This window comes from Arvicanthis niloticus, chromosome 1 (assembly GCF_011762505.2).
Source record: "Arvicanthis niloticus isolate mArvNil1 chromosome 1, mArvNil1.pat.X, whole genome shotgun sequence".
Lineage (NCBI taxonomy): Eukaryota > Metazoa > Chordata > Mammalia > Rodentia > Muridae > Arvicanthis > Arvicanthis niloticus.
In genome coordinates, this window is record NC_047658.1 from 149,044,233 (window position 1) to 149,070,280 (window position 26,048).

The following is a 26,048-nucleotide window of genomic DNA, read 5'->3' on the forward strand; positions in this document are numbered from 1 at the left end:
CAGACTAATATTGGTAGGTCTGTTTGAGCAGTGGGTACATTGAAAGAAAATACCAAAGATCCCAGTATTGGCTTTTATTATTTTTAATGTTATATTATGTATTAATATAATATAAATATAATATTTATTTTGTATATTACATGTTACTTTATTAATTTTCTGTTACATTATTGTTATTAATTTTATGTATGTCTGAATTCCTGGTAACTAGAGGCCTGAAGAGTGTGTTAGATCTCCTGGGACTGGGATTACAGTTGGTTATGAGCTACCACATGGATGTTGGGAATTGTCCCTGGGTCCTCTGGAAGAACCAGGCTCTTAACTGCTCCAGCCCCAGCATGGCTTTTGTACTGAGAGACACGTTTAAGGCCCACACTTGCCATGTTTTCACACCCTACCCCAAGTTAGATACCAGATCATGGCCATACATGTGCTAGACAACATTCATGTCTGAGCTATACTCCCAGGCTGGAGTTTTGAAGGTTAGGAGTGACCTTGAGAATGGAAAGAAAAAGAAAAGAAAAGAGCTATGATTCTTGTTACCTGTCTATGAAAGGACTTCTTGTTAGGCATTGTTAATGTTTATTACCCAGTTTTTAAAGAAGTCTCATAATTTCCAAAACCAACTCTTTCATTCTCACAGTAGTGTTCTAGCAACCTGTCTTACTCAGAGAACAATTTTTTTTAAGTCAACATTTGAAAGTTATGGGACATTGCTGTTTTATTTCTAATTGAAATGTGCTTTTTGCTTACATTATTCCAGTAGTTGGGGATGCTTCACTGGTCAGAAGTCCCAGCCATGACCCAAGCTTGTCCATGCAGGATCAAATCCTTGGTTATATCTAAACCGAACTTTTAAAAGAGGAGTTAATGGGAGAACACCGTGTGGCTGCTACTGTCTCCGTGGCATGGACCTCTAAGGAGCGGTGTTTAACTGGGCGGCTGCTGCATCATAAGTGTTAGCTATGGGGGATGATGTCTCGTGCTCTGCTCTACGTATATCTTTTGTATGTGGTAAACATCCAAATCTCGGGGTTGTGTACAGTTTCTAGTACAAAGTTACCATCCCTGTGGATTCTAGTTTTCTCTTCATAGCGTGAAAGTCTTTGTAGCATTAGCTTAGCTTCTGAGGAGAGCTTCCTAGCTCTTCTCTGAGGCACACAGGATGCCAAGGTGAAAGTCTTCTGAAGTTTTTGGTTCTGTCTGGAATTTGGCCGTTGGTATTTTTGTTAACATTCCTCATCTAGTTATAAGTCATGCCAGCCACCAACCTGCCCGTGTCTTTCCCTTTCAACTCAGAAGTTTAACAGCACAGCCCTTGTATAGCTTTTTCTAGGAATTAGAACTGGCTGCACCTACCGATCGTGTGATGTGGGCCAGAAAGCTCAGACCAGTGCTGGTGGCTGTCTGCCTGGCCTGCTTTTTCTGGCCTCTTGGAAACTAGATCCAATAAGAAGGTGAGGGTAACCTCCCTTCCTAAGTCCAGTCATCACTCACCACACCACCCCTTCCCCTAGCTGGCTGCACATTCTTTTCAGACCATTAACTTCATGTGTGAGTATAATGTCACTGTTTGCTGGATCCAACAGGAAATCAGTCCTTCCCTTGTTTACTTAAACTGTTACACCAAAACAGGCTTCCTGTGCCAGATAAAGGAGAGGACAGAATGGAGGAGATGGGAAAAGGCACTTTTTGCTCACAGAAGGTACCCCAAAACATGTCTTGACTAGCAGGGTTGCTCCTGTATTGTGCAAGGATACTGTAAATCAGTTGTCTGCTACCATTTATGTTGACTTTTAGCCTCTATTATAAAAGTCCACAGTCTTTGGGTTGCACCTTCTCATTCCTCCCTTTCACCTCTCAACCTTCCTGACCTGAGGCCTTGAACAGTGTAACTTCGAAGTAGGTAGGTGTGACTCAAGAGATGCACCAAGGTGGGCTATCCCAAGGAATGTGTTGTGTGTGCATCATCCAGCTCTGGAGGGAAGAGGGCAGAGTGCAGTGCACTGGAAGCTACGGGAGCTCAGCTGGTCTGGTCTTCGTAGCAGCCCGTCATGGGCAACCTTTATTGGCACTGTAAGACCTAGAAGGATCATCTGTGTATGTCAGTGGAGAAAAGGTCCAGACACGCCCAAGAAGACCCCAGGTCTTACACCACCTGAGCAAGAGCAGAGCACAGTCACCTCACCTGTGGATGGTGGCCTTCCCCAGGTTTGGTCTTGGACTAACTTAAATGTTCTTGCTTCTTGTTAACTCAGTCTTCTGTTCCTGACTCTACCAGGCCTGTGTTCATGTTCCTGCAGAGGGGCTTGACTGACCAATTTCTTCTCAAGTTTGTTTAAGGTGAAGTAGCCTTGGTTAAATCTGAAATTTAGGCTAACCCTGCAATGTGGGTGATTTTTAAGAGACTGGACTGCTGCCTGCCAGATATGGGCATCCTGCTGTCCCCATTGGCTGAGGTCCTTGGAGGCTAAATTTATGTGACCTCAGCTGTCTTCCTGGTTTCTTACTACTCTGCAGGAAAGGCCCTATCTTGTCATTATGTGAAAACTGCCCCCCCAGCCCCAGTAATTGGGGTGTTGATCCATCAGGAAATGGAGGAGGCCTGAGGGTTCAGGGGTATTAGAAACATCCGTGTGTGACAGAATAAAGGTAAAGATGCCAAGGAGAGGCTTCAGAGACTGAGGTGCGAGTTCTAAGGATAAGCTGAGGCCCGTTCACCAGCTTCTCTGCCAGGTGTGACTCTGACACGTTATTTTGCATGGAGCATATAGCAGAGAGAACTGGCTCCATCCACTTCTTGTGTTCTCTGGTCCTGTCCTCCAAGATATTTGCAAAGCACCACTTAGATTGGGGGCCTTGGTCACAGTTCATCCCTGAGGAACTTAGAGCTCCTGAAACTGGGAACTGTGCATCAAGTTGTAAAGAAGATCTAATCTCCTAAAGGAAGAGAAGATTTAGCTGGCCAGAGCCTCAAGACCCTGCTATAGGCCATAGGTGCCCTGGAGGGGCCCAGAGCCATCCTGAGAGCACTGCTATCCTGGGGATGATCTGGCCAGTGAAAGGCTTCCTGAGCAGCTTCTAGGTGCTCCTGTCACTAGCCCCTTGTCCTGTGAGTCAGGGCTTTGTGAAGGGCATGGCTCCAGTAAGCTGAGGTATCTGGTGTGTGAGCAGAGCTGGGAATGCAACAGTGGCTTCAGATCAAGTTGTTCCTGAGTCGCTGCTCCTGCTCCAGGGAGAGCTCTGCATTGGGTCGGTAGGAATCTCCTGTGGGTCAAAGCAAAATAGTCAAGTGGGCAAACCCACCACAGCCCTTTTCCATCGGGGCAATCATAGGCACACTGTTGTGTGGAAAGAGCTCTACTGGTTCTTCTTTGTTCCCTCCCCAGGTTCTTTCTCTGTGGCCACTCTACCTGCCTTGTCCCCTGGTTTCCCCTTGGCAATTCAACAGCAACATGAGGCTCTACAGTGGCAGGGATTGTCAGTGACTGCAGCTCCATCCAGCTTCATCCTCTGTGATGGTGCTGGCTGTCTCCTGGCTCCTATATGTCCCTTCCCCTGAAAGCTTACAGGGACAGTAGCTTCCCATTCCCTTATCCCTGGGCTCAGGTGCATTGCAGTGAGTCCTACTGTGTGTGGAGGGCTCTGGCGCTATCTTTGTGGGTCCCTAAGAGTCTGGTTATGATGTCTCCATCATCTCCATGAGAACAGTCCTCATTCTTCTCACATTTCTTGTTTTGTTCTGTGTCAGCACAGTCTACTCAATTACCCAGATGTCAAACTTAAACATTCCTTCTCATTCTCCCCCATTTGCTGGCAGTTTATTTTTAAAACAACTGAGGCTAGGGATATAGCTCAGTGACAGGGTGCCTGCCCAGCCCGTGGAAGGCCCTGCATGTATGAGCCTAGTACCACAGATGAAATATAAAAACAAACTTTGCGTCTTGACTGAAATTTTGTCAGTGTCTTTGCTTCAGAGATGGAGACAAGGGAGTGCTTTTCTGTGAAAACCCAGGCCTCCCATAGCCCTTCCCTGGAAAGCTCAGTGATCTAGAAGCTCACAGTCCACTTTTACAAAAGGAAACTACCCAGACATACTGGTACATATAATACTGTACTCGGTAATCCCTGTATTCAGAGGCTGAGGCAGAGAACTGCCCAAGTTGAAGGCCAGCTGAACTGCACATACCTGTTTCAAAGAACAAAAGATTTTAATTAAAAAAATTGTTGAGGCTGGAGGGGATGGCTGGGCAGTTTAGTATGTGCACTGCTCTTAAAGGCCCGAGTTTGGTCCCCTGCACCCACACTGTGGGGCGTACAGTGGCCTTAACTCCAGTAGAATCCAGTGCCTCTGGGCTCAGTGGACACTTCAACACTTGTGCACATACCTTCATATGTACACACAATTCAAAATAAATCTTAGAAAAGAAAAAAAAACCCTCAGATTGAGATTTCCTCACTGTCTTAGGTTAGAGAGTGGTTGGTGAGAGTTAGAAGGTAGCCACGGGATACTCGGTCTTCCCTCTGGAATCCCGCTTCCTTTGATATCTCATCCACTCTCTTTTTGCTTGCTCCCACTTTACTTTGTACCCTTAGCAAGTATTCACCAGTTAGGGTTTTCTGTTTATATGCCTGTACACCCTCTACAGCACCGACTTCCTGCATCCTGCTGTGTGATATGTGATCAATATGGTTGATCAGTGGGGTCTTCAAACACATCGACAGACCAGCCTTCCCCACCCTAAGTCCATAGACCTTGACAAGTCCAGGTACCTTTCAACTGTGAGATGGGGAGATTTTGTACAGCTCCCTCCCTTCTGTGCCTCTCTGATACTACAGTCCTCTCTGCTGCTGTGTGTAGCAGATGTCAAGGAGAACTTTTTTCTGGGAAGAAAGCAGTTCAGGAAAATTACAGGAAATGGGGACAGTGATGGATAGGAAGTTTGTGTGTGTGTGTGTGTGTGTGTGTGTGTGTGTGTGTGTGTGTGTGTGTTGAGACAGGGTTCCTCTACATAGCTCTGGCTGCCTGGCCTCAAACTCAAGAGATCTGCCTGTCTCTCCCCAAGTTTGAGGATTAAAGACTTGCACTACCATACTCGGGCAGGGAAAAAAATATCTTGGTGTGGCTTGAGAGGACAGGGAAGATTCTGAGACTGGAAACTAGTCAGTCATTCATGAAGGAATGTAGTTGCTAGGTGGGAGGTTGATGACCAATGTCATCCTACCCATAAGCCATCTGTATACACCATCTGTGATACATGAGTCACACCCGGGGTATACCTCTTGGAGTTTTCCAGCCCCGTCAGCTATACAAGGCTGGGTGTCACCCTAGCCACATTACCTGTGTGGCAGTTGTGTAGCCAGACTCGCTGTCCATCATACTTGCAGCGGCATCTTATCATGTTGTTGGAGAAATCTGACTCTGCCACATCGTTTGTGGGGTTCACAACCACCTGCAGTGAAGGGGACATCAAAGTGGGTGATGTGGTTTCTGAGTTGACATGTGGAGTCCTTTACATCTTACCACTATAGTATTCTGCAAAATGGTCTTTGCATGCCCTGATTTGCTGATCCTTAGTCACCCCCAGGAAGTAGGCATCAGTGGCCCCTTTCAGACGTACAGATGAAGACTAAGAACTGCCCAGTGTCCACTGAATCAGGACTCAAACCCAGAGCCTTGGGGTCCCCTTAGGGCTCTTCCCCTACAACACCGCTCTTAAAAAGGATATAGGTCTGTTGGATCCCATGGGAAAACACCTTTCTCTGATGCCCATAGCTTCTGCAACTGCCAGAGAATCATCCTTACCTGGAAGATATAGTCCCCTGGGCCCACATCTGTGATATCCACCCACTGGCAATCGATGTCATGCCGGTAGGTGTCCCAGCAGCCTACAGATACTCCCTGTTCCCCAAAGTTGGCACATGCATAGCGCCGCTGCACTCCTGTAAAGGACAGTACACAATTACCATGGCACCAAGAAAACACATGTGCCCAAGCACTTTGTGGTCGCTCACCGACTTCATCAGTTAATCCTCAAACTGGCTGTACCAGCTCTGCACTTCTGCCCAGTCCATGGGCTCAGTTAAAACTTGCCTGAGTACAGAATCCCTGGTAGCTGAATTTAGTGTGGGCAAACAACATTCATGACAAAGACTGTTACTTTGGCTGCTCTAGTAAAAGTCTCTGTTGGCCTAAGAACTGTGGGTGGAGATTCTAGTCCCTCTGTGCTACTTCTGTCCACCAGTCCTCGGGAGATCTGGTTTTCATCTGAGGGATACAAACAAGTAGGAAATACGTTCCCTGCCTTCCAAGAGCTGCTGAAAGTGTCAAGTTTTTAAGGTGGTACAAAGTGGTGAGGATTGAGAGGAAATGAGGACTTTCCACCTGTTTGGGGGAGCCAGAAATTGACGTTTCAAATTGCCTTGAGCACTATGGCCAAGCTAGAATCTTCAGAAGCCTGGGGCTGTTGGACAGGGGAGAGAGGAGCTTGGCCCCAAGGGTACTTGAGAAATCCATTGGAAGCACATCAGGTGGCTACATAAATAGGAACCCACGAACCTGAGGGGCAGTTTGTATCTTCTAGACAGAAGCTGGCCTTGTGCCCCTCAGCCACTTTGGAGCCATTGAGTGTGAGCAGATCATAATGGGTGAAGACCTCGATGCTGTGGTAGTGCCTGAGGAAGAAGGAGAGCTGTCAGCCCTACAGCAATAGGAGTGGGTCATCAGGAGAGGTTAGCAGGGAAGGCTTGAGGCCCATCATTACCCACAGGGGAAAGCTGTAATCTCAAGTCAGTGCCCGCCCTTCCTCCTAAATCCAAGATGAGCATGGTCACAGACTTCTTTGCTGTCACCCCTGCCAGGCAGCAAGACACAGTTGTCCCCTTGGAGTCTTAATTCAGGTAGAAGAGGTACAAACTGCCCCTGGTAGCCTTCAGAAGGCTGGGACCTTGGCTGCAGGATCCAAGGCAGAGGTGGGTGGGGGGACATTGGCCCAGAACTGGCCTAAATAGTGAAGAAGGTGGAGAGAGTTTATTGTGCTCCATCAGCCTGGGACCAAATTGCTACCATATTTTCCAATCCAGTGGTAATGACAGCTCTGCGCATGCTACAGGAAAAGGTGCTTATTAACTCAGGCAAGGCCAAGTCCTCAAATCGCTGCCCATTCCTCTCAGCTTTCCCTACACAGCTATGCTCTGAAAGAAAATAGGACATTTCCCCCTTGCACTCTGCCTCCGTCACAGGCATTGCCTCTCCTTTCTGGTCTGCAGGTTCCTTATAAGAAAGGATGCTCACTGTCTCTTTCCATACCAGTCGGTTCCCTGCCATTCCCTGCTTCGCCTTGTTGCTGGAGGAACCTGCCAACCTTTTCTGCTGAGCAAGCACTGTGTTTTGTATATCCACATTTCTAGAGTCCCCACTTTACTTGACAGGGGTTACCCTGCCTGATATAGGAAAAGCGTGTAATACCATGCTGGCAGAGCCCAACCATTGGCCATCATGCGCAATTGGCCTCATAAGCACCATCCACAAGCGTGTATCGGGGAGACAGATGTACATCGCAAGGCGCAGGTAGGTGCTCCAGAAATCCTTGTTGTCTCCGGGGAGCAAGCCCAGCCAAGTGATTAGAAAGGCAGACTTTGAGTTTGCCTGAGGCCAGGGGAACCTAACTGTTTAATCCCTAATCCTCTTGAGCCAAGTGTGAGCGGGTACCAACCTGTGGCACTGGTGCCAAATCCAGCTGTGACGTCCAGCCTTGGGACGGAAGTCGGCCCGGCCAAGGTTGTAGATCTGTGAGGAGAAGCGCAGCAAGCGCCGGTGTCCGTAGGGCCAGTCCATGTGGTCAGCGGACTTCGAGAGGCAGTTTTCCTCATGAGCACAGTACAGCATGCTGAGTGGACGGTCCTCCAAGTAGGCCGTCTCTTGTACCAGCTGGGCGTTCATCACAAGGTCTGGAGCACCTGGGGGCAGGGGACAAGGTGGGAGGGAGGCAGGGCTGAGAAGGCAATGCCTGCTCTCCAGCATAAATGCAGGCTTGCTTCCAGACTACCAAAAGAACACAAGCAGGGCAACTGAGTGAGAAGATGTGGTTCCAGTAACGGGAAGCAGCCTATCACTTTCACCTGGGAGGCAGCTCCGTTGTCATGGTTAAGTTTGGAGCCAGCATTCATTCTTAGCTGGAGCTCACTGTACTGGCACTGTGACTGCGCAATGTTTTTGTGCCTCATATTTTGTCATCTACAAGGTGAGAATCATATTGGCGATATTAATAAGCAGTATCTGTAATATGCTTAGAGCATTGTCTGCCCTGCAGTAAACAGGAAATGGATATAAGCTATATTTCTTTTGTAAAATGCTTTTTAAATTTTTTTTAAATTTTTTTACAAAGCGCCTTTGTGTAGCTTAGTGAGGAAAAAACCCTCAAAGGTGTTGCTAATACCTAACTTAGTTATTTCAGCCAAGCCTCTGCCTTTCCCTGGGCCTCAGTCTCTGAGTGTCTCTGGAGCCAGAGGGACAGGACAGGAAGGGAAAATGGAAGGAGTCAGTTGTGGAGCCCCTCGGCTGTGCTGTTCAGTCCACTGAGCTTGGAGCCTTCCTCCCTCTGGATGGTCCGTTCTAGCCTACCCACTTCCACAGGGTCCCATGTATTCATCCCTGGGATATCCAGGCTATCTCCAATGTGCACGCCTCTGCATGCAGAAGTCCAACCTGAGGTCAGCAAGGTGGACTGGCCAGGGAAAGTGCATGCTATGCAAACCTGGTGACCTCAGCCCAACTCTTGAATTCCAAGTGGAAGGAGAGACCTGACTCCCAAAAGGTTATACACATACACACAACAACAACAATTTTTTTTTTTAAATCCAGTGTGCCTAAGTCTCACTGTCAGTCCAGCCTCTTTCCTCTCCTTTAAGGGATCTCTTCTGAAGCCTCTACCATCACTGTCCCTCAAGCGTCAGTACTGGTATGTGGCGATCCATTGCTGTTGCCACCTAACCTCAAAAGAGAAAGGGGGGCTTTCTCACAGGCGTTTGGGGTTTAGGTCTGCTATTAGGTATGTGTGCCGCTGAGAGTGGACCGATGAGAACACTGGCTTGTTTCACTGGCTGGGTTTGGAGTGCCCTGTGCTACATGATGCCTGTCATGTCTCTAAACATGCACTCGAGATTCCTGTGGCTTCTGTTGGAGAGAGCCAGGATATGGCCAGTGACAGACCTGAGCTCCTAAAGGAAAGGAGAGCTTGCAGAGAGAGTGAGGGGGAAAACAAGAAACGTGAGGAAAGTCAAGAGAGAGGTGGGTAAGGACAGGCTGTTGCTCAGCTACCTGCCTGGCTGTTGGCACCAAATGTGCATTATGACAGCTGCACTGGACGTGGTTAAAGTCCAGGGTTGCTAAGCAACCAGCATGCTGTGAGGCCTGATTGCAGAGGGCACCACTGACATCCTGTCCCTCTTCAGGGGAGGGTAAGAAGGGTGGGCCCAGGGCTCTCCTCAGGGTGTGCTACACAGAGGGCTCCCTGACAAGTTGGAGAGTGGCTGAGAAGGTCAAGTGGCCTCTGGGGTTGGTGCCAGCCTGCAGCCTTTGGACTGGATGTAATTATCTTGGCTCAGGCCTTGCTGGTCAATGTCAAACAGATGCTGCCACCCTGAGAATCTGGGTCTGTGGGGCAAACTCTTGCCACAAACCAGTCGTGTCCTCAAGTCTTTTGGGTAAACTCCACAGCTTGGAAGGGAACCCACAGCTTGGCCTTAGGCTCTGTGTGCCTCACATCTGTGTATCCTCCACAGTGTATTTCAAAGTATCCCCCACAAACAATAACAAATTCATCCTGTGTTGTATCTCAGCACACACGCAGTTCTGAGAAAACCCATTACCTTGCTAACTGCAGTAGACTGCCATGTTTTCTATTCTGTTTCTTTTAAAACTATTGTTCACAATCCTCAAGTTGCAAAGCCGCCTTCTAGCTCCTTGTGCTTTTCTCAATTCTCACAATAACTCCATGCAGGAGGTGGGCAGGACAGGCTTTGCATCTGACCATTAGGACAGCTCAGCCTCCCAGCTGGAGAATGGTGGAGCTCCTGTGTCTGCTCCTGACCCCACCACCCACCCGTCCATTACTCACTGTTCATGCAGGCAACGCCGGCTGAGAAGCGCCCAGAGCCGTGGGAGCAGTGCACAGGCCCGTGCCTCTGACACTGCTGAAGGGCCATTTCTGTGCCTGAGCAGCGAACCCCACTCATCACCACTTCTTTGGCCTCTGGTGTCCCCTGCCAGTACCAGGTGTCCTGGGAAGACAATGTATCCCATCAGGGCCGAGAGATGCCACAATGCAAGGTATTCTGAGGCCTCCATCCTGCCATCCCTCAGATCTGTCCAGCACAGGCCTTAAAATCTTCCCTGATGAGAGCCCTACCTAGTGGGCAGCCCTATCACATTCGGACCCCTCTGACATTGAGAGTCTCTATGTAATTGGGACAATGCCCTACTGCCCTGATGTCCTACTGCCCCAGTTCCCTACTGCCCCAATGCCCTACTGCCCCAGTACCCTGTGGCACTGTCCCATCCATGTCCAAGAAGGCAGCCCTGCTGTTTGAGTGGGGACAAGCCTGACCCCTCAGTCCCACATCAGGTAGTGTGTCCCCCACCATTCCCAGCTGCTCCTCACATCCCAACCAGGGCAGAGCCTAGGCCTCTTGAGTGACGTCTGCCCTTGCACAGCTCAACAGGCTTTCAGTGCTTACAGAGAGCGATTTTGCCCCTGCATCCTCCCTCCTTCATCCTTAAACTTTGGAGCCGTCTCCCTGGAGAGCACACTGCAACCCCCTGGCTCCACCTTTCCTCGACTGAGTCAAACTTTCTTCTTCCTCCTCCATATCTAGCTAGCTTTGATCCATAGCTCCCTCAGGTGAAACTGTATACCAGGTCATTTCAGCAGCCCTCCCTCAGCTGTGCTCGTCACCCAGTTGGTGACAACCTATAGCTTCGCTCATGAGTAAGTGCAGAACGAATGAATAAATGAATGAATGGCCAGCGGCTCTGGCAGAGGTTCTAGTCCTGCCAGCTCAGGAGGCTGTAGGAAAGGAGCCAATCGGGGACCTACCTTGATAGCAAAGTTGGCAAATCCCAGACCAAGTTGCCGACAGGTCACCATGGCTTCAGTGAGCCCCCAGTGGTCACTGCATACAGTCCCCCAGCGTGGGACCCCATTCACCTCCACCTGCACCTCCACCACTCCCTCTTCGGGGTTGCGCCCACCAGCCAAGCGCACCTGTAATAGTCAAAGGCGAGTAAGGGAGGATCCAGGGTTGCAAGCTGGGAGACCTGCCAGACACTGCGCCTCTGTCTCCTATAATGTGAGTTTAGATCACTAGCTAGTGTGTGATGTCCCCACTTGCTAGAAAAATCTGTCTGTGGCAGAAGCTTCTGCCCTGGACCTTGCCCTCCTCCTACCTAGCCTCTCCCACTATTAGTGGTGACTCAGTTTGCCAAGGGAATTTGACTCTGCCACCTTATTGACTGTCATCCCATTAGAGAATCAACACCATTTTCCAAAATGCCAGCAACTTGCCCACCATCCCCAGAGCCACTCTCCAGCACTGTTTGCTGGTAGTCCTTGCTTGATGCACTTTTTTTCCCCTCAGCTTTTCTCAAGACCTGAGTGTGTGGGCTGGTGTGTGTACCAGTGAAACCCCATGTCCTTCTGCCATCCATGGGACTATATGTGTGTGTGGGGGGGGGGGTCAAGTCGCAGAGAGAAGGGAGCTCCTCAGGCCAGCCTAGACCCCTACCAGAGGACATTCAGACCTAAACGCACCTTGTTCTGGAAGCCCATGTCTGGGATATTGCACCTGACAGCAGCGTCATTTGCATGTTGACAACCATTCTGGGACCCTTCCAGGGCAAGGCAGTCACCAAGGGTCTGCTCATACCCCCTGCAGCGCACCTCACTCAGGTGGATGGGCCCTAGCCCTGCAGGGAAGAGTGTTCTGTGTGAGTCTTCTCTGTAAGCCACACCTATGACTTCCTCTCCCTGGGGAGGGAACTAGTGGTACATCCAGGCCCTGGTACACACCCGGGACCTCCTTGCTCACCTTGACCCAATTGGGCCCCAAAAAGGGCTTCCCGGGCAGAGCCAAAGCCAAGCTGGCGACACACAACGCTGGCTGAGATGAGGTTCCATCTGTGGTCACAGACTGTGCCCCACTGGCGGTTCATGAGCACTTCCACACGGCCCTCACCCAACTGAGCCCCAGAGCGCAGGCGCACTTTCAGCTCCTGCTAAAGAGGAGAGAACCGGCTTCAGCGGTAGGGTGGGGCTCCTGTAAGCTACACCGACCAGATGCAAAGCCCAGTTTCCAATTCTGCCTTTGGCTTCCCACAGCTATCCATTTTTCTAGACCTCTGCCTCTTCACTGGCATGTGGGGTGTGAGGTGTGTGTGTGTGTGTGTGTGTGTGTGTGTGTGTGTTGGGGGCGGGGTCCACTAGCACTCTCTACTTTTTTTAAACAAAAGACCAGGCCCGGGCTCATTGCCTTCACCCTCAATGGGTTGCAGCTACAATTTAATTACTCTTTTCACGGCTGCCTTCTATCCATAGCAAGTGAGGTCAACTTTCCATCTATGGGAGGACGATAAATGACCGCCTTTAAAAAAAAAAAAAAAAAAAAAACCCAGCTCCTCCTCCGCATAGGGTACCCTCTCCTCTGCCCCACTGGGCAGGGCACTGCTGTGAAGCCCCTGCATCTGCAGATTGGCCAGGACACTGGGGCTGACCTCTGCACGGGACTCCTTGCGCTTCGGCTTTGGCTTCTGTCGGTGAAAGTGGGGCCCTGCCACACAGCTGACCACAGCGTGCATGCCGCCTGGACAGGCTGGCCGAAGCTTGCCCCTTCCTGGAGCCACCTGTACCTGGCACTTGGCCAAGTGAGGCTCTGTCCCCAAACAGTCAACCCGGTGAATCCAGAAGGAATTCTTTTTTGTCAGACTGTTGAGCCTGGAAGACAAGAAAATACGGATGAAGGAGGGTTTGAGTGAGGATGAGGGAGCCCAGGGGAGAAAGGGAGAGGAAAAGAAAAGGGGAAAGGGGATAAGAGGAGGAGGGGGAGCACTTCATGGGAGGAGGGGGAGCACTTCATGCCATACCCCTTCTCCTGTTAATATACCATCCTCACCTAGACTTGGGATCCTTCATCTTCAGATTCCAGACTTTTCTGTGGCAGAAAAAGCAGATAGGGTGAAGGGGTACAAGAACTCTCCCTGGCCCCCACCCCAGTTCCTCAGTTCAGACATTTATAGCAGACTTCATAGCATATAGATGTTTCCCCAGCTCTTACTTCAACACCGAGATGTGCAGCATCCTGATGGGACGTCCTGCCTACATATAGTGATGGCCACCGCTCTACTTTACAGGGAAGGCAAGTGAGGTCCCTCAGCTCATCCCAATGTCTCCACTGCACTGGGGCTGCCATGGAATAAGCAACTCATTCTTGCCCTACCCCCGAGTCCCTGTGTCCAGATGAAGGGACCTTTAGGGTCCCTGAGAGAAGAGACTTGGGACCAGTGGAAATTGAGAGCTTTATTGGGGGTTTGGGAGGACTGCTATCCAGGCTGTCATGGGGGCTGTCCTACTGAAGGGTGGTTGAATAAGTCAGCAGGGCCTGATTTGCAATTACTAGGTATCGAGAAGCCAGGGGACCATGTCCCCTTGATCCCCACAGACAGAGTCACATGGCTGCCCACCATGTTCTTTATTCAGAACCAGAGTCCTCTAAGCCAGAGGCAAGGGACTTGCAACTGCCTAGACGACAGACACGTGGCAACCCAGTAAGGGTGGGGCAGGCTAGATGGCTTAGAGGTGCCTTAAGTTGTCTTGAGAAATGCTTGAGGCTGTCACAGCTGGCGGGACTGAGGTTGTGGTGGTTGTTATGGAGCTGATGAGATCTTCTGTGACAGTTTGGTCACATTTCTGAGAGTATTTTTATGTCTCCTTTACCCAAACTCCCCACCCCAGGTCTAGCCTGCATGCGACCCAATTATAGTTCAGCTTGGGTCAGAGCAGGAGTTCCCTAGACAGCACAGAGTTGCAGCAGAGGGTGGTTGAGGGTCATGTACCCCAACCAAGGCCCAGAGCTAGTTCCTGATGGAGCCAAGCCCCGCCCCGGACGGGCCATACTGTAGGAACTAGAAGGTCCTGAGAATCATCTGGGAGTGGTCAGAAAGTAAACGTCATGCTTGCAAACCCAATAGAAAGAACTGATGGTGGTATACAACAAAAGCAATTGAATGGAAATACGTCCCTCCAGAATCTCACCAAACCCTTCAGGAAGTACTGCGCATGCGTGTTTGTACTGGCCCGCACACGCGTGCAACCCTTCAAGGTTTACACCACACACACACACACACACACACACACACACACACACACATGCATGCACATATGCACCCTCACACAGGTACACACAGACACATAAACACACAGGTCCACGCTTGTCAATCATACCCTTCCTACCTGTAGTAGTGGCTGTTGACCGGTGCCTGGCTGGGAAAGCCCAGCATCCCGCACACAACCCTGCTGTTGTTCATGGTCCAGCCCTGGTCACACACCTGCCTCCAGTGGCCCTCGTACCGTACCTCCACAGCCCCCTCAGTCACTGGGCTGTGCCTTTTGGCACTGGCAAGGATGGGTTTGAGCCGCACCTCTTCGAGCCGCCGGCCCTGCAAGGCATGGAGTCACCTCACCATAGACCACGTCCCTAGGGGCCTGGGCCTCTGGAGACCACCAAGAACAGGACAGGAGCCCTTGGAGGATTAGGGTGTTTGCTGGGGTCTTTTTTGTACCACCCTGAAAAGAACTGAAATGCTCAAGAATGGTTGTGTGAGACCAACCCATTTCCTTAGTTCCTCAAGACCCACCACCCCTATCCCTGGGTAACATAAACCTGTATGGAGCACCCCAAGGTGGCCCATTGCAGATCCAGTGTGTCAAGGCCAGCTGTCCTCAGGCAGAGCCTGCCTGACAAGCAGAGGGTGGGAGCCAGCTCCCTGCCCTGCCCATTACTGTTGTTTGGCTTGAGCTGTTTTTAGCTTGGGGTTGTTTGTGCTAGGAAGAGGCAGCAATTGTGGCCAAGCCTTGTGGCTGAAGTAGCCCCTTAGTCCCACGTCTGCCTCCTTCATGGGGACCAGCTTCTCAGGTCCCACCAAGCCCAGCATCTGGTCCCCTGACTGGCTCTCCATGAATGGCTTCTTCTTCCTCCTGGTTCACTCTGCAGGATGCTATCTGCCCCATCCAGCCCTCAGCTCAGGACGGGACCTAGACAATCGCCTCACCTGGGGCCCAAGGGCATTGGAGACCTTCTCAGAGTGATATCCGTGCTGGCGCTGTGGATGGCACACCACCCCAACATCCTCTGAGTGTCTGCAGTCACTGACACCCCAGCCATTAGAGCCACACTGATCTAGAGTCTTCTCGGTACCCAAACAACGAACATTGTCCAGCCAGATGGGGCCTGTGGGGGAGGGAAGATGAGCTCAAGGGTGAGGAGAGAAACAACTTTCTCTCTGGTGGGACACTACATTGTCAAGCACTGAGGAGCAAGGGAAAGGAAGGCAGTTAGTTCTCTGGGGTCTTAGTGTCCATCCCCTGCCCACTGCTTCCTGTTGGTGTCTGGTCCACAGAAACTGTTTCTGGAAAATGGCAGGTAGATCTAGTGACTGATCACTAGTCCATCTGTCTACCATTCTTTCCACCAATTACTTCCTAAGTGTTCACTACGTGCAAATCACTATGCTCACAGAAGTTAGACTTGGTAAGGCTGGTGATCTCATTCCAAGTGAGAAAGGGAAGGTCAGAGCAGAGGTCATCTGCAGCCAAACCCAGGAAGTGCCTTTAAGAGGCCATTGACCTGGTCATGAAAAGCTGGGTAGGCTTCTAGAAAGTTCTTTTGGAGCCTCAATGAGCCCAGTCCTAAGAGAAAAAAGCTGGCTCCCATGTCCTTGCATCTTGTGCTACAGTGTGTCATGGTCACTTACCCTCTCCTTGACCATACTTGGCACTGTGTGCCCAGGTCAAGGCTGACTCAAAGCCCAGCTGTCGGCAGGCCACTGTAGCCTCCTGGAGAGCAAAGTCATCATCACACACCGTGCCCCACTGGCCCTGGTAGAGCACCTCCAAGCGGCCTTCCTCTGGCCTGTCCACTGGACCCACAAGCCTGAGCTTCTTGGGGCCTGATGGCTGTGGGCTGTTGGAAGGGACTTGGCTTAGCAGCAGTAGCAGGAACAGAGAGAAGGTGGGTGGTGAGGGCCACATCATGGTGACTTCAGGGCACCTGGGGGAGGAACCAACGGTGATTATCACCTCCACCCTAGGAGAGTAAGCAGGAAGAAGAGAGGCCTACTCACCAGATGCAATCCCTGAATCTTCCAGGAGCGCCCTCAGGTTAGAAATATCTGACTAGCCATAACACCGTGATCTGGCTTCTGCTGTTCCCAGCATCCCAAGTAAAGGGGGTGGGGGGGAGGCGGGGCGCATGGATGCTGGGGTAGGAAGAACTATCAAGGGCAATAGGGTCCTTCCACTATTGCTGTGTGGCCTGGCCAAGTCTCTTATTCCAAGGTGAGAAGGTTGAGCCAAATACCATCTGCTGTCTCCTCCAGCTTTGGTGGATGTCCCTCCAGATACATCCCAGACATGTAGCTGTGTGGTTCATGCACTGGTTACAATTTCGAGAGGGACTTCGCTCTGGTCCACTTGTTAAGCCAAGTGTAAGTACATGAAAGCGAAGACATTAAATATATTTCTCGCCTTCACGTCACACAGAGATGTAGGCTTGGGGGAGGCTTTTTAAAGAAGGGATGTATAAGCTGGGCATGGTGGCTCACACATATAATTCCAGTGCTTGGGAGATAGGGGCAGGAGGAGCAAGTAGCCAAGGTCAGCTTCCGTTACATGGTGAGTTCAAGAGCAGCCTGGGCCACATGAGACTCTGTCTCAAAATCCAACTAAGCAGAGAAAGAAAGAAAGGAAGGAAAGAAAGGAAGGAAGGAAGGAAGGAAGGAAGGAAGGAAGAAGAGAAAGGACTACTTAACCTGGGTCTTGTTGGGTGAATAAGAGTTCTCCAGGGCTGGAAAGGAGCTATTTCAGCTAGAGAGGACAGGGTGGGTAAAAGAAGGATGAGAAAAAAGAGTTTATGCGGGAGCAGAGCAGGAGGTACCCATCTCCCATTACTGCTGGAGATGTGAAAGGAAAGGGGGCGGGGCAGGCAGGTCCCAGATGATGGAGAAGCTTGTGCACCTTGCAGAGCACCTTCCCTTCATCTTACTAGGATGAGAAACCCTGGGAAGGTTCAGGCAGGGACACATGCAGTAGGGGTGGGAGCAAGCTGGGGCCCTCAGTGCTTTAGCAACTTTAGTCCTGGGACTGGCAGGCAGGGAAGGGCACAGAGATGAACCGTGTGTGAACAGAGCTACTAGAGTCCCCTGAGGCTGCCCACTGCTGACGCTCTTCCACCCTGGTTCTGAAGGTCACCCTAGGAGTGGATGGAGAGGACTGACACCCTGCCAGTGCATGTGTCTTCTGAGTGGAAAAACAAACAAACAAACAAAACAAAACAGGATCTTGTTATAAAGCTAGAGCTGGCTTTGAGTTTGGAATCCCCCTGCCTCTGCCCCCCAACTCCCAGGACTACAGGACGAGCCAGTGCAGCTGACCTCTTGGGGATAATCAGTTAGGCCAGGTGTTGAGGCACCTGGAGACATTAAACACTACTCCTTACCCTCACTACACATGGACAGAGAAGTGAGAAAGCTTTTTAAAGGTGTAACAGGTCAGCCAGGAAAGGGAGCATCTGCACAGAACCCCTGCATTTGGGAGGTTGAGGCAGAAAGATCAAGAGTTGAGTTTCACCCTTGGCTACCTGGCAACTCTACTCATGGAGAAGGACACAGCACATCAGTCAGAGTAGAGAAAGTCTCAGGCTCTGCCACTCCATTCCCTAAGGTTGGTATCCAGCTGAGAGTCGCTCCTTATTCCCCCAGCACCCAGTGCTGCCCCCAACTCCATGGCCTTGATCAGTGCAAGGCTGGATGAAAGGGAATAGAGGTATACCAGATGGCCTTGGGGAAAGACACTCCATGGGAGTGAGGACTTCCTATTGCATTGCAGTGCCCAGAATGAAGCCAGATGTGAATGTGGCACAGAATGAACCATCTGTGGTTGCCTATGTGGGAGGTGCCATGACATGGGACTTGCTGTGTGGGAGGGCTTTCTGGCAGAGTCAGACTGCCTGGGTTCAAATTCCACTTTCTCAATAGCCTAGGTAATGAGAAACAACTTTTCACCTCAGTGTCTGTCTCCCCTCTGTCAAATGGAGGTGACAACATCTATGCCTACCAAATCAATAGGGACATTCCAGTCCCTATGAAGAATAACTTGCAGAAATGGGCCATCAATATCACTACAGAAGCTTGGTAGATTCGCTGGTCTCCACTGTCCAACTGTTTGTCCCTAGACTTGCCCCAGTCCCTTCCACCTATAATAGGAGGCCAGACCCCACCCCACCCCACCCCATCTGCCACACTGAAACTAGGTCACTGGGTCTGAGCTAGAGGTGACCCTGTACTGCTCCAGCTAAGGATCAGGGAACTACTGCCCATGACCATGTCAAGAGTCCAGGTTTCCTCTCTTGGTGTCTCCATTTGCACACATGTAAAATGCTGTTGGGGTCTGTGATAGGCTAGGCTGTTCTGCTTTGTGACTGTAGCTAAAGTCCCCTCTGCATGGAGGAGGTCTCCTCAGAAGCCACAGGCCTTCAGGCTCCTTGCCTGGAGACACGGGTGGGCTTCTGCTGCAAGACCCTGACCTCTAAGCTAAGGCAGTGTCCTTCCTTCCAAGCTATCAAAAGGCAGACCCTGGAGAGGTCCTCTCCCATCCTTCCTGTCCACTCCAGGTCCCCAGAACGTTTACTGGCACCAAACTCTTCTTCTCATTGTCATTCCCAGGCCCATTGCTCATCCTACTCAAGACTGTTAAACTCCTACACACACTTCAACACCCATCAAATGTGACTCCCTCCAGAAAGGCCTCCCAGCATCCTACCTTCCTATTTGTTCCCACCGAACTGAGTGCAGGAGGACTGGGCTGAGAACGGGCCTCGCGGAGAAGGAAGGAGCCTCTTCTCTCCAGGGGAGAAGGGAATGGGCGAGGGAGGACCAGGATAGGAATGCCTCTAGGAACATGTCTGAATGGGCATCTCCATCAGGTCCTGAGAAATGAAATAGCTGGACTGGCCAGAATTCAAACAAGCCACCTGGCTACAGGCTGGGCTCTGGAAACCGCAGGAGTGATTGATGTTAGATGGGAGGGAGAGGGAGGGTCAATGGAACTCTACCTTGTCACTGGCTGTGACCCAGGCTGAAGTGCGAGAGCGCTGGTGTGAAGTCTGAAGACCAGGCACCTGGCCTGGCCAGGAGGGAGGGCTGGGAGAGGGTGATTGCCCAAGATTCCTAGAGCATGGGGTGGGGGGTGGGGGCTGTCCTGCGACGTCTGCTGTGGGTCACCCCTAGTCCTTTCTCAGTAGCTCTCTGGGCCCTGCACCCTTATGGCATCGTTCCTGTGGTTAGAGCAGAGCCTGCAAATGGGCCCCCACCTATGTAGCCCCGGGGAATGTAGGGTTGGAAGCCCTCTGCCTCCAAACCCTCTTCACCTCATCTCCAACTCTGTGTTGGTAGTAGCGGGGAGCCCAGCTTTGCCCCAGCGCTTAGTGCCCGGAGTCACCGGAGAGGCATCTAGTTTTATTTTACTCTGCCTCCAGCAATCTTGCAGGGTGAGAAATGGTTACACACAGTGTGTTCACAAACCTAACACGCAGACTCCCGCGGGTCAGAGCTCTCCACTCATGTAGCCTTGAACCAACTCCCCTAACATGGGCACTTGTCCAGTGGGGAAGCAGGTTGTGACCCACCGGGGGCTGGGCTGACTTGTCCATGGGATTCCTCCATCCCTCGGAGCCCCTAGAACCCTCAGAGGCCTGCCCACCCGCGGGAGACAGAAGAAAGGACAGACAGCGAGAGGCAGACAGGAGAGTGCAACAGGCAGGAGCTCACCGGCTGGATCCGGAGATCGGGGCTGGGCCGGGCGCCGCGGCTGAGCAGCACTAACGGGCCTCTCGGGACGCCCTGGGGGCTTTTTATCCTCCAGCCTCCCGCCTCAAGTCGGGGCCTTCCCCGGGGGAGGTCACAGGCCCCGCCCCGGGCGCGCCTGTGTGCACGGGCAGCCCCGCCCGGCCGGCCAACAGCCAGGCGCGCAGCTCGGGACGGGGCCAAGTTGGGAAGTCCCGGGCGCCGCGGGGAGCGCAGGGATGACGGAGTCCCGGGAAACGCAAGGGCAGCACCGGGTGGCAAGGATCGGGTCTGCGAGTCCCTCTGCAAACACGGTTTTCTCCTCTAACAGGCGATCAGGGCTGTGTCCCATTGACTTCGTGGAACTGAGCGCCCCACAGTCTTAGGTCTGGCTCCCGTGGGCTGCTTATGCAGAACAATGCTGGCGCCCCTTTGGGTGAGGACCCCTTTTAGTGGTAGGGCGATGCTGCTTGAGTAACAGGGGTCAGCCTCTCTGTGACCTGATCCCCCAGGTTTACTGAAGATGTCCTGAGAGCAAAGCCCTGCACATTGTGAAGTTCAGTCCCAGGAGACGGGATTTGCTTCCCAGAGTCATAAACCTCGCAACAGAGAACTTAAGACTTCCGGTACTTAGCCAGGATGTCCCTGGTCCTTGCCAGGTTCAAGGGGGGGGGGGGGCGGCAATGGAGAATGGAGGGGATTGAGAGGTTATGGAATACAGCGAATCTCACTTGTGAAATGAGCAGAAGTTTCCAGCTTCCTCTCTAGTGTCAGAGCAGCAAGTGGTGAGTGGCATGTCCCCCACCTTGCCTCATAGTGCCAGGTATCCTAACAGTTTCTTCATTCAGGCCCCTCTGTTGGTTTTCTCCTATGTGCTAGAAAAAGGGCTGAAGTGCTAGACGCTGGCAGGGGGCTACCCCAGTCTGGAGAGGGAGGATGTACAAATAAACATGACCTCAAGGCAGAGGTAATAAGGGCCAGGGTGGCATGTGACAGCAAGGTCACCTCGACCATGTTGCCAGAGACCTGGGTCCACCCCTGGATGCTCATGTCTAAGATGTCCCCCCAGTGGCCCTACCCCACCCGACCTGGGCCCAAAACATTCCCTAGGATGAATCAACAGGAAAGAATGCTCCCAGCCTCAGGTCAGTGGCGGAGGCAGAAACCGGGCTCCTCCCCTAGGGACAATGAGGCAGCTGTGGACCAGGATACCAGGTATGCATGGGCCTCCACCCTCTGCCCAGCCACCTCTAATGCTGAGCCAGGAGCAACATGGAAGGCTCCGCCTGCTGCCAGTCACCCACCAGGCCTGGCTGCCCAGAGCTAAAAATACCTTGGAGCCCAATGAATGAATTGATGTTGGCCGGAAGTCCTTACCTTGCAAGACTGGTCAGAGGTAATGGTGGACAGTGGGTGAGGGTCTTCTTTGAAAAGTGAGGGTATCGGGCCTAAGCTTAATTCTAGTGGGATTTTCCTCAGGAACTATACCCTTGTTCTTAAGTGCTATTTTGTGAGGGTCAAAGAGAGAACTCAGTTCATCTCTGCTGCCTGTGACAGGACTGGTATAATAGGATTTAACTAGGTCTGTCTGCAGCTTCCTCCTTCCTGACTCTCTGGACTCACAGAATCTCAGCTCAAGGTCTACGACTGGCTACCACACTCTTCATGGGGAAGTCAGTGTCTGCCTTGCCTGCTGCTCTCCGACTTTGTTTATCCTAATTCTATTGTGAGTAGCACAACTACTCACCGATGGAGTCCAGGGGTCACAGGTCTCCAGACTTGTCCCAGGAAGACACAGACAAGCTACCCGTGGCCCTGTAATAACTAATCATAAAATGGGGCAGAGAGGGGTTTGACAACATGGCCAAAGCCACATAGCTATCATCTATAGAGGGCAGCCAGCGGCGAACAGAAGCAGAAACACAGGACCGAGGGGTGAGGGAGAGGCAGAAAACCAGACTTCACCTAAGAAGTGCCTCATGCCCGGAGGGTGGCGTGGGTAAATAGCTTAGGTGGGGAGCGTGAGAATTGACAGGGGCTGGGATCATGGAGACAAACATCTGGCCTGTGTATAAAGGAGTTTCTAGATGGAGTTACTTGAGGTGGAAGAGCTATACTAGCTGTGGGTGGCTCTGTTCCATGGACCGGGGTCCTGGACACAATCAGGAGAATGAGCGATGCCTTAGGATCGCCTCTCTGCTGCCTCTCCTTCTCCGCCGTGATGGGCTGTCTCCCCAGGCTGAGAGTAAAGGAAACTCTTCCTTAAGCTGCTTTTGTCACAGCAAAGGGGAAGTAACTAATACATGAATGATTAAGGAAAAAAGAAAAAAAAAAAAAGACTTCTAGTGCATGGGAAGTTATGGTGCCTTGCACATACCTGGGAACTTTGATTCCAGCTCTGACTGAGCCCTGTGGCTCCTGGAAGTCATCTGACCCAGCCAAGGCACTTCCTCCAGCATCCATCTGTCATCCCCTTTGCATCTCAGATCCTCCTTGGCATCCCTGTCCACTGACAGCCAGTGCTTTGCCAGTGTGCTATGGTAGCAGTCTGGAATAGGCTTTCCCCCTCCTTTGCTATGCCTGACTTGATTACATCTCACACAGACTGACCTTCCGGAAGTTCTCTCAAGCCTTGCCTTTGTCCTCCTTCCATAGGGTCCCATGGTTGCTTTTCCTACCAGCTCTGCTCAGAGATCCCTGATATCATCGTCCTTGCCCTTCTGACCCTGGCTAAACTCGGGTTCTATCTGTGCCACAGGTTCCTCCATTAGATCTTCTTGCATGAGTGCTTCCAAAGTAATAGGTGCTGGAAAAACATCACGGAGCTGAACCAGACAGCCTGTGCCCTCAGGGGTCGAGGATGCTGATAGCTGGGAGGAAGGTGGACTGAGATAGTGGGAGGTGGGAGGGGTGGGAGGACACAAATCAGCAAGCTTTACTATGGAGGCTGGGGGACTTTTCAAAGGACTTGGGTTGATGCTGTGAAGACAGAAAATCAAGCCTGGAGGACAGATAGCCCAGAAGAGAATTCCTGGGGAGAGAGAAGGGACGAGCTGGCTGCAAGAAAAGAGAAAATCATGGCAAGACAGAAGATTTTTGCTTCGACACCTCCTTCCTTTGGGAAAACTAAGGAGAATACTCAATTACTAAGGTTTGGAGTTAAACCGGCTTACCCCAACACCCACAGGGACCTAGGGTAAGAATCAGAGGGGCCCCACCCCATACATATGCCTAAGTGTTTACAAGTTATAAACCAGTCTAACTGATTGCTAAATAAACATGTTCTGTCTTCCAGTCCTGAAGTGCACACGCATACCTTTAGGAGAACCTACCAGGTTGGATTTCAGAACTTTCCAGTCCTTACAGTTCTGGGGAGCATGTTATTACAGAACCTCCTCCTGTAGCCTCAGCTTCCCTTGTACCCATCCCTTTTCTACCCTTTCCCCACCCCCACTACAGGGGGCCTTGGGCTGTCCTGGCTCTCTAAGCAGTGTGGATCTCAGCCTACAGTCATCTTGTTGTGACATGGGCAATGCAGACCTTAGAGGGGCAGAGTCATTCAGCTTCAGCTTTGGGGTTATAGAGGGGGAGAGGACTCCCCCAGAGAGGACAGTGAAGACATGTGACCTGGGTTTAAGTCTGTTGAATAGAGAAGGCTGAAGGGTGGAGAGAGAGACAGGGAGGGGAGGGGGAGGGGGAGGGGGAGGGGGAGGGGGAGGGGGAGGGGGAGGGGGAGGGAGGGAGGGAGAGAGAGAGAGAGAGAGAGAGAGAGAGAGAGAGAGAGAGAGAGAACTAGGAACCCAGGATGCACAAAAAGGACAAGAGCATTCTGGAAAGAGAACTGTGAACCTCCAGTCCCAAAGCCTGGTAGGCTCTGACATCCTCAGCAGGGGGGTTAGTGGGGGGAAGGCGAGACACAGCTTTCTGAGGAGGTGGGGGCTCAGATTTGAGGAACTTGGATCTTTCTAAGCCCTGACTGGAGCTAAGGTCCAACTCCATGCATTCATACCTTGGGCTGGGCTGAGGTGGAGCAACAGTGAGGATTATTCTAAACACTGAACTGCTAAAGACAGGCTAGAGACGCCCCCACTTGCTTGTCTGGCTCTACCTCCAGGTTCCCAGGGGAATGCCCTGACTTCCTACTCATTTCTTCCCCAGATTCCCTTTCCTGCCTCTGTATCAGGAAGCATGGTCTTCTCCCTCCCCCCTCCCCCCCCCCCACTTCACATACTTGACTCCTCCTTACCTGGGGTCACCATCACCTTCTCTGCTATCCCTCTCTGTCACTCCCTCCCCTCTAGATCGCCCTACCCCATCTCTCTCCTGTCCCTCTTAGCGACAGACCCTCCTTAAACTTCTCTTCAAGGCATCTCCAGCTTCTTCAGAGACATCCCCAACTCTGTCTCCTGATTCATGGCCAGCAGCAACCCTTTGATTCTCTGTCTCAGCAGCTAAACGTAGGCACAGCACAATGCCCAGGCATGCTTCTGCTCAGGTATATTAAAGCCATACATTCTGTGGGGAAATGAGACTCAGCGAAGACAGTACCAGCGCCTAGAAACCCCAAGGTCCCTTCCTGACCTCACCATGCCTGCACTGCCCTTCTGTTCCCACCAGTAATTGAGACCCTTTTTCCTCACATGGCACCAGACAAGTTAAATTAAAAGACATTTCTTATGCTGTGATGTTTTCCTGGGTCTTTCATAGAAACAAGAATAGTAACAGCGATTCTGCCTCCAGTCTCTCTTGGCAGGTGAGATTACCAGGCCTGAGTGTGATAGCCTTGGGACTTTAGTGGCTGTAAGATGGCTCCCCTCAGTTTGAGTTTTATCTCATCACAGCTCCTCTGGGGAAAATCATTGATTGAGGACAGAGGCATATGTAACGCCATAGTCTTGGCTGTTCTGGGACTCACTATGTAGAGCAAGCTTCTGCCTCCCAAGTGCTGGGATTAAAGGCATGCATCACCATACCCAACAATTGTATGAGGTTATAACTGACAGATTCTGAAGGGTTTATTTTTATGCAACAGCTCATATTATGCTTCCAGAAACCAGCAGGGAGCAGATAGGACATATGCTGGCGGGAATTTTGGTGACTTGGCTTGACAAGGGGTTGAGGAAAGATCTGATAGAACAGAGATTAAGGAAGACTCCCGAATCCAGCAAGAATTGAACCAAGACACCACATAAAAAGCCAGGGTGGGGGTGAGGAGTTATGGGTCTATTGGTATCAAAGGGCAATCAAGACTAAGCTAGACCACAGAAGAAGAAGGGATGGGAAACAGGCCCCATCAGAAGCCAGAATCAATCCACATATCAGACAGGACAGGGGGCACTCCTGTCATGACACCCTGATCCAACTATTGTCTGAGAGTAGCCCTGGACCATCAGCATCACTTGAGAACATGCTAGAGATTGCCAGGTACCACTTTAGACCTACTGAATCACAAACTCCAGATGGGACCCAGCACCTGGTACCTGTCAAGCCCCCCCTCCCCCCCAGATTATTCTGGTTTCTTTAGACACTGGAGAATTCCCTTCTCAACTCACACGCTTAGGAAATGTTTGCTCTTACAGAATCTAGAAGCTTGTAGATGCTGTGTTCCTTGGCATCTCAGAGTTGCCTGGTGAATTTAGCCCACTCCAGTTTTCTGGATCTTGGTAGGACTCCTTCATGTATGGTGGGCTGAGTCTCTGGAAATCCCAGAATTCTGCATCCAGGGTTATTCTCAAATGCATTTGTGGTAGTTTGAAAGAAAATGACCCCACAGGCTCATAGGAATTGGCACTATTGTGAGGTGTAGCCTTGTTGAAGTAGGTGTACATTGTTGGAGGAAGTCTGCACTGGGGGTGGGTTTTGAGGTCTCAGGAGCTCAAGCCAGGCCCAGTGTGATTCATTTTCTTCCTGCTGCTTGTGGATCTGGATATAGAACTCT

The 26,048-nt window shown here is 51.3% G+C and overlaps 1 protein-coding gene across 2 annotated transcripts; it reads right to left on the minus strand.

The window, feature by feature from the left end:
- Positions 1-67: 67 nt before the first annotated feature.
- Loxl4 (lysyl oxidase like 4) lies at positions 68-20,241 on the minus strand. Of its 2 annotated transcripts, none has more exons than XM_034504254.2 (15): positions 20,096-20,241; positions 16,025-16,320; positions 15,323-15,501; positions 14,505-14,710; positions 13,168-13,206; positions 12,770-12,989; positions 12,088-12,271; positions 11,811-11,965; positions 11,097-11,264; positions 10,119-10,281; positions 7,716-7,959; positions 6,560-6,675; positions 5,807-5,943; positions 5,342-5,453; positions 68-3,267 (listed from the first exon to the last, which is right to left on the minus strand). In XM_034504254.2, the coding sequence occupies exons 2-15, from the start codon at positions 16,302-16,304 to the stop codon at positions 3,197-3,199; spliced, it is 2,274 nt and encodes a 757-aa protein (XP_034360145.1). In that variant the 5' UTR covers positions 16,305-16,320; positions 20,096-20,241; the 3' UTR covers positions 68-3,196. The 2 variants fall into 2 exon arrangements, with proteins under 2 accessions (XP_034360145.1, XP_034360137.1); XM_034504246.2 differs by having other exon boundaries at positions 12,088-12,274.
- Positions 20,242-26,048: the final 5,807 nt, after the last annotated feature.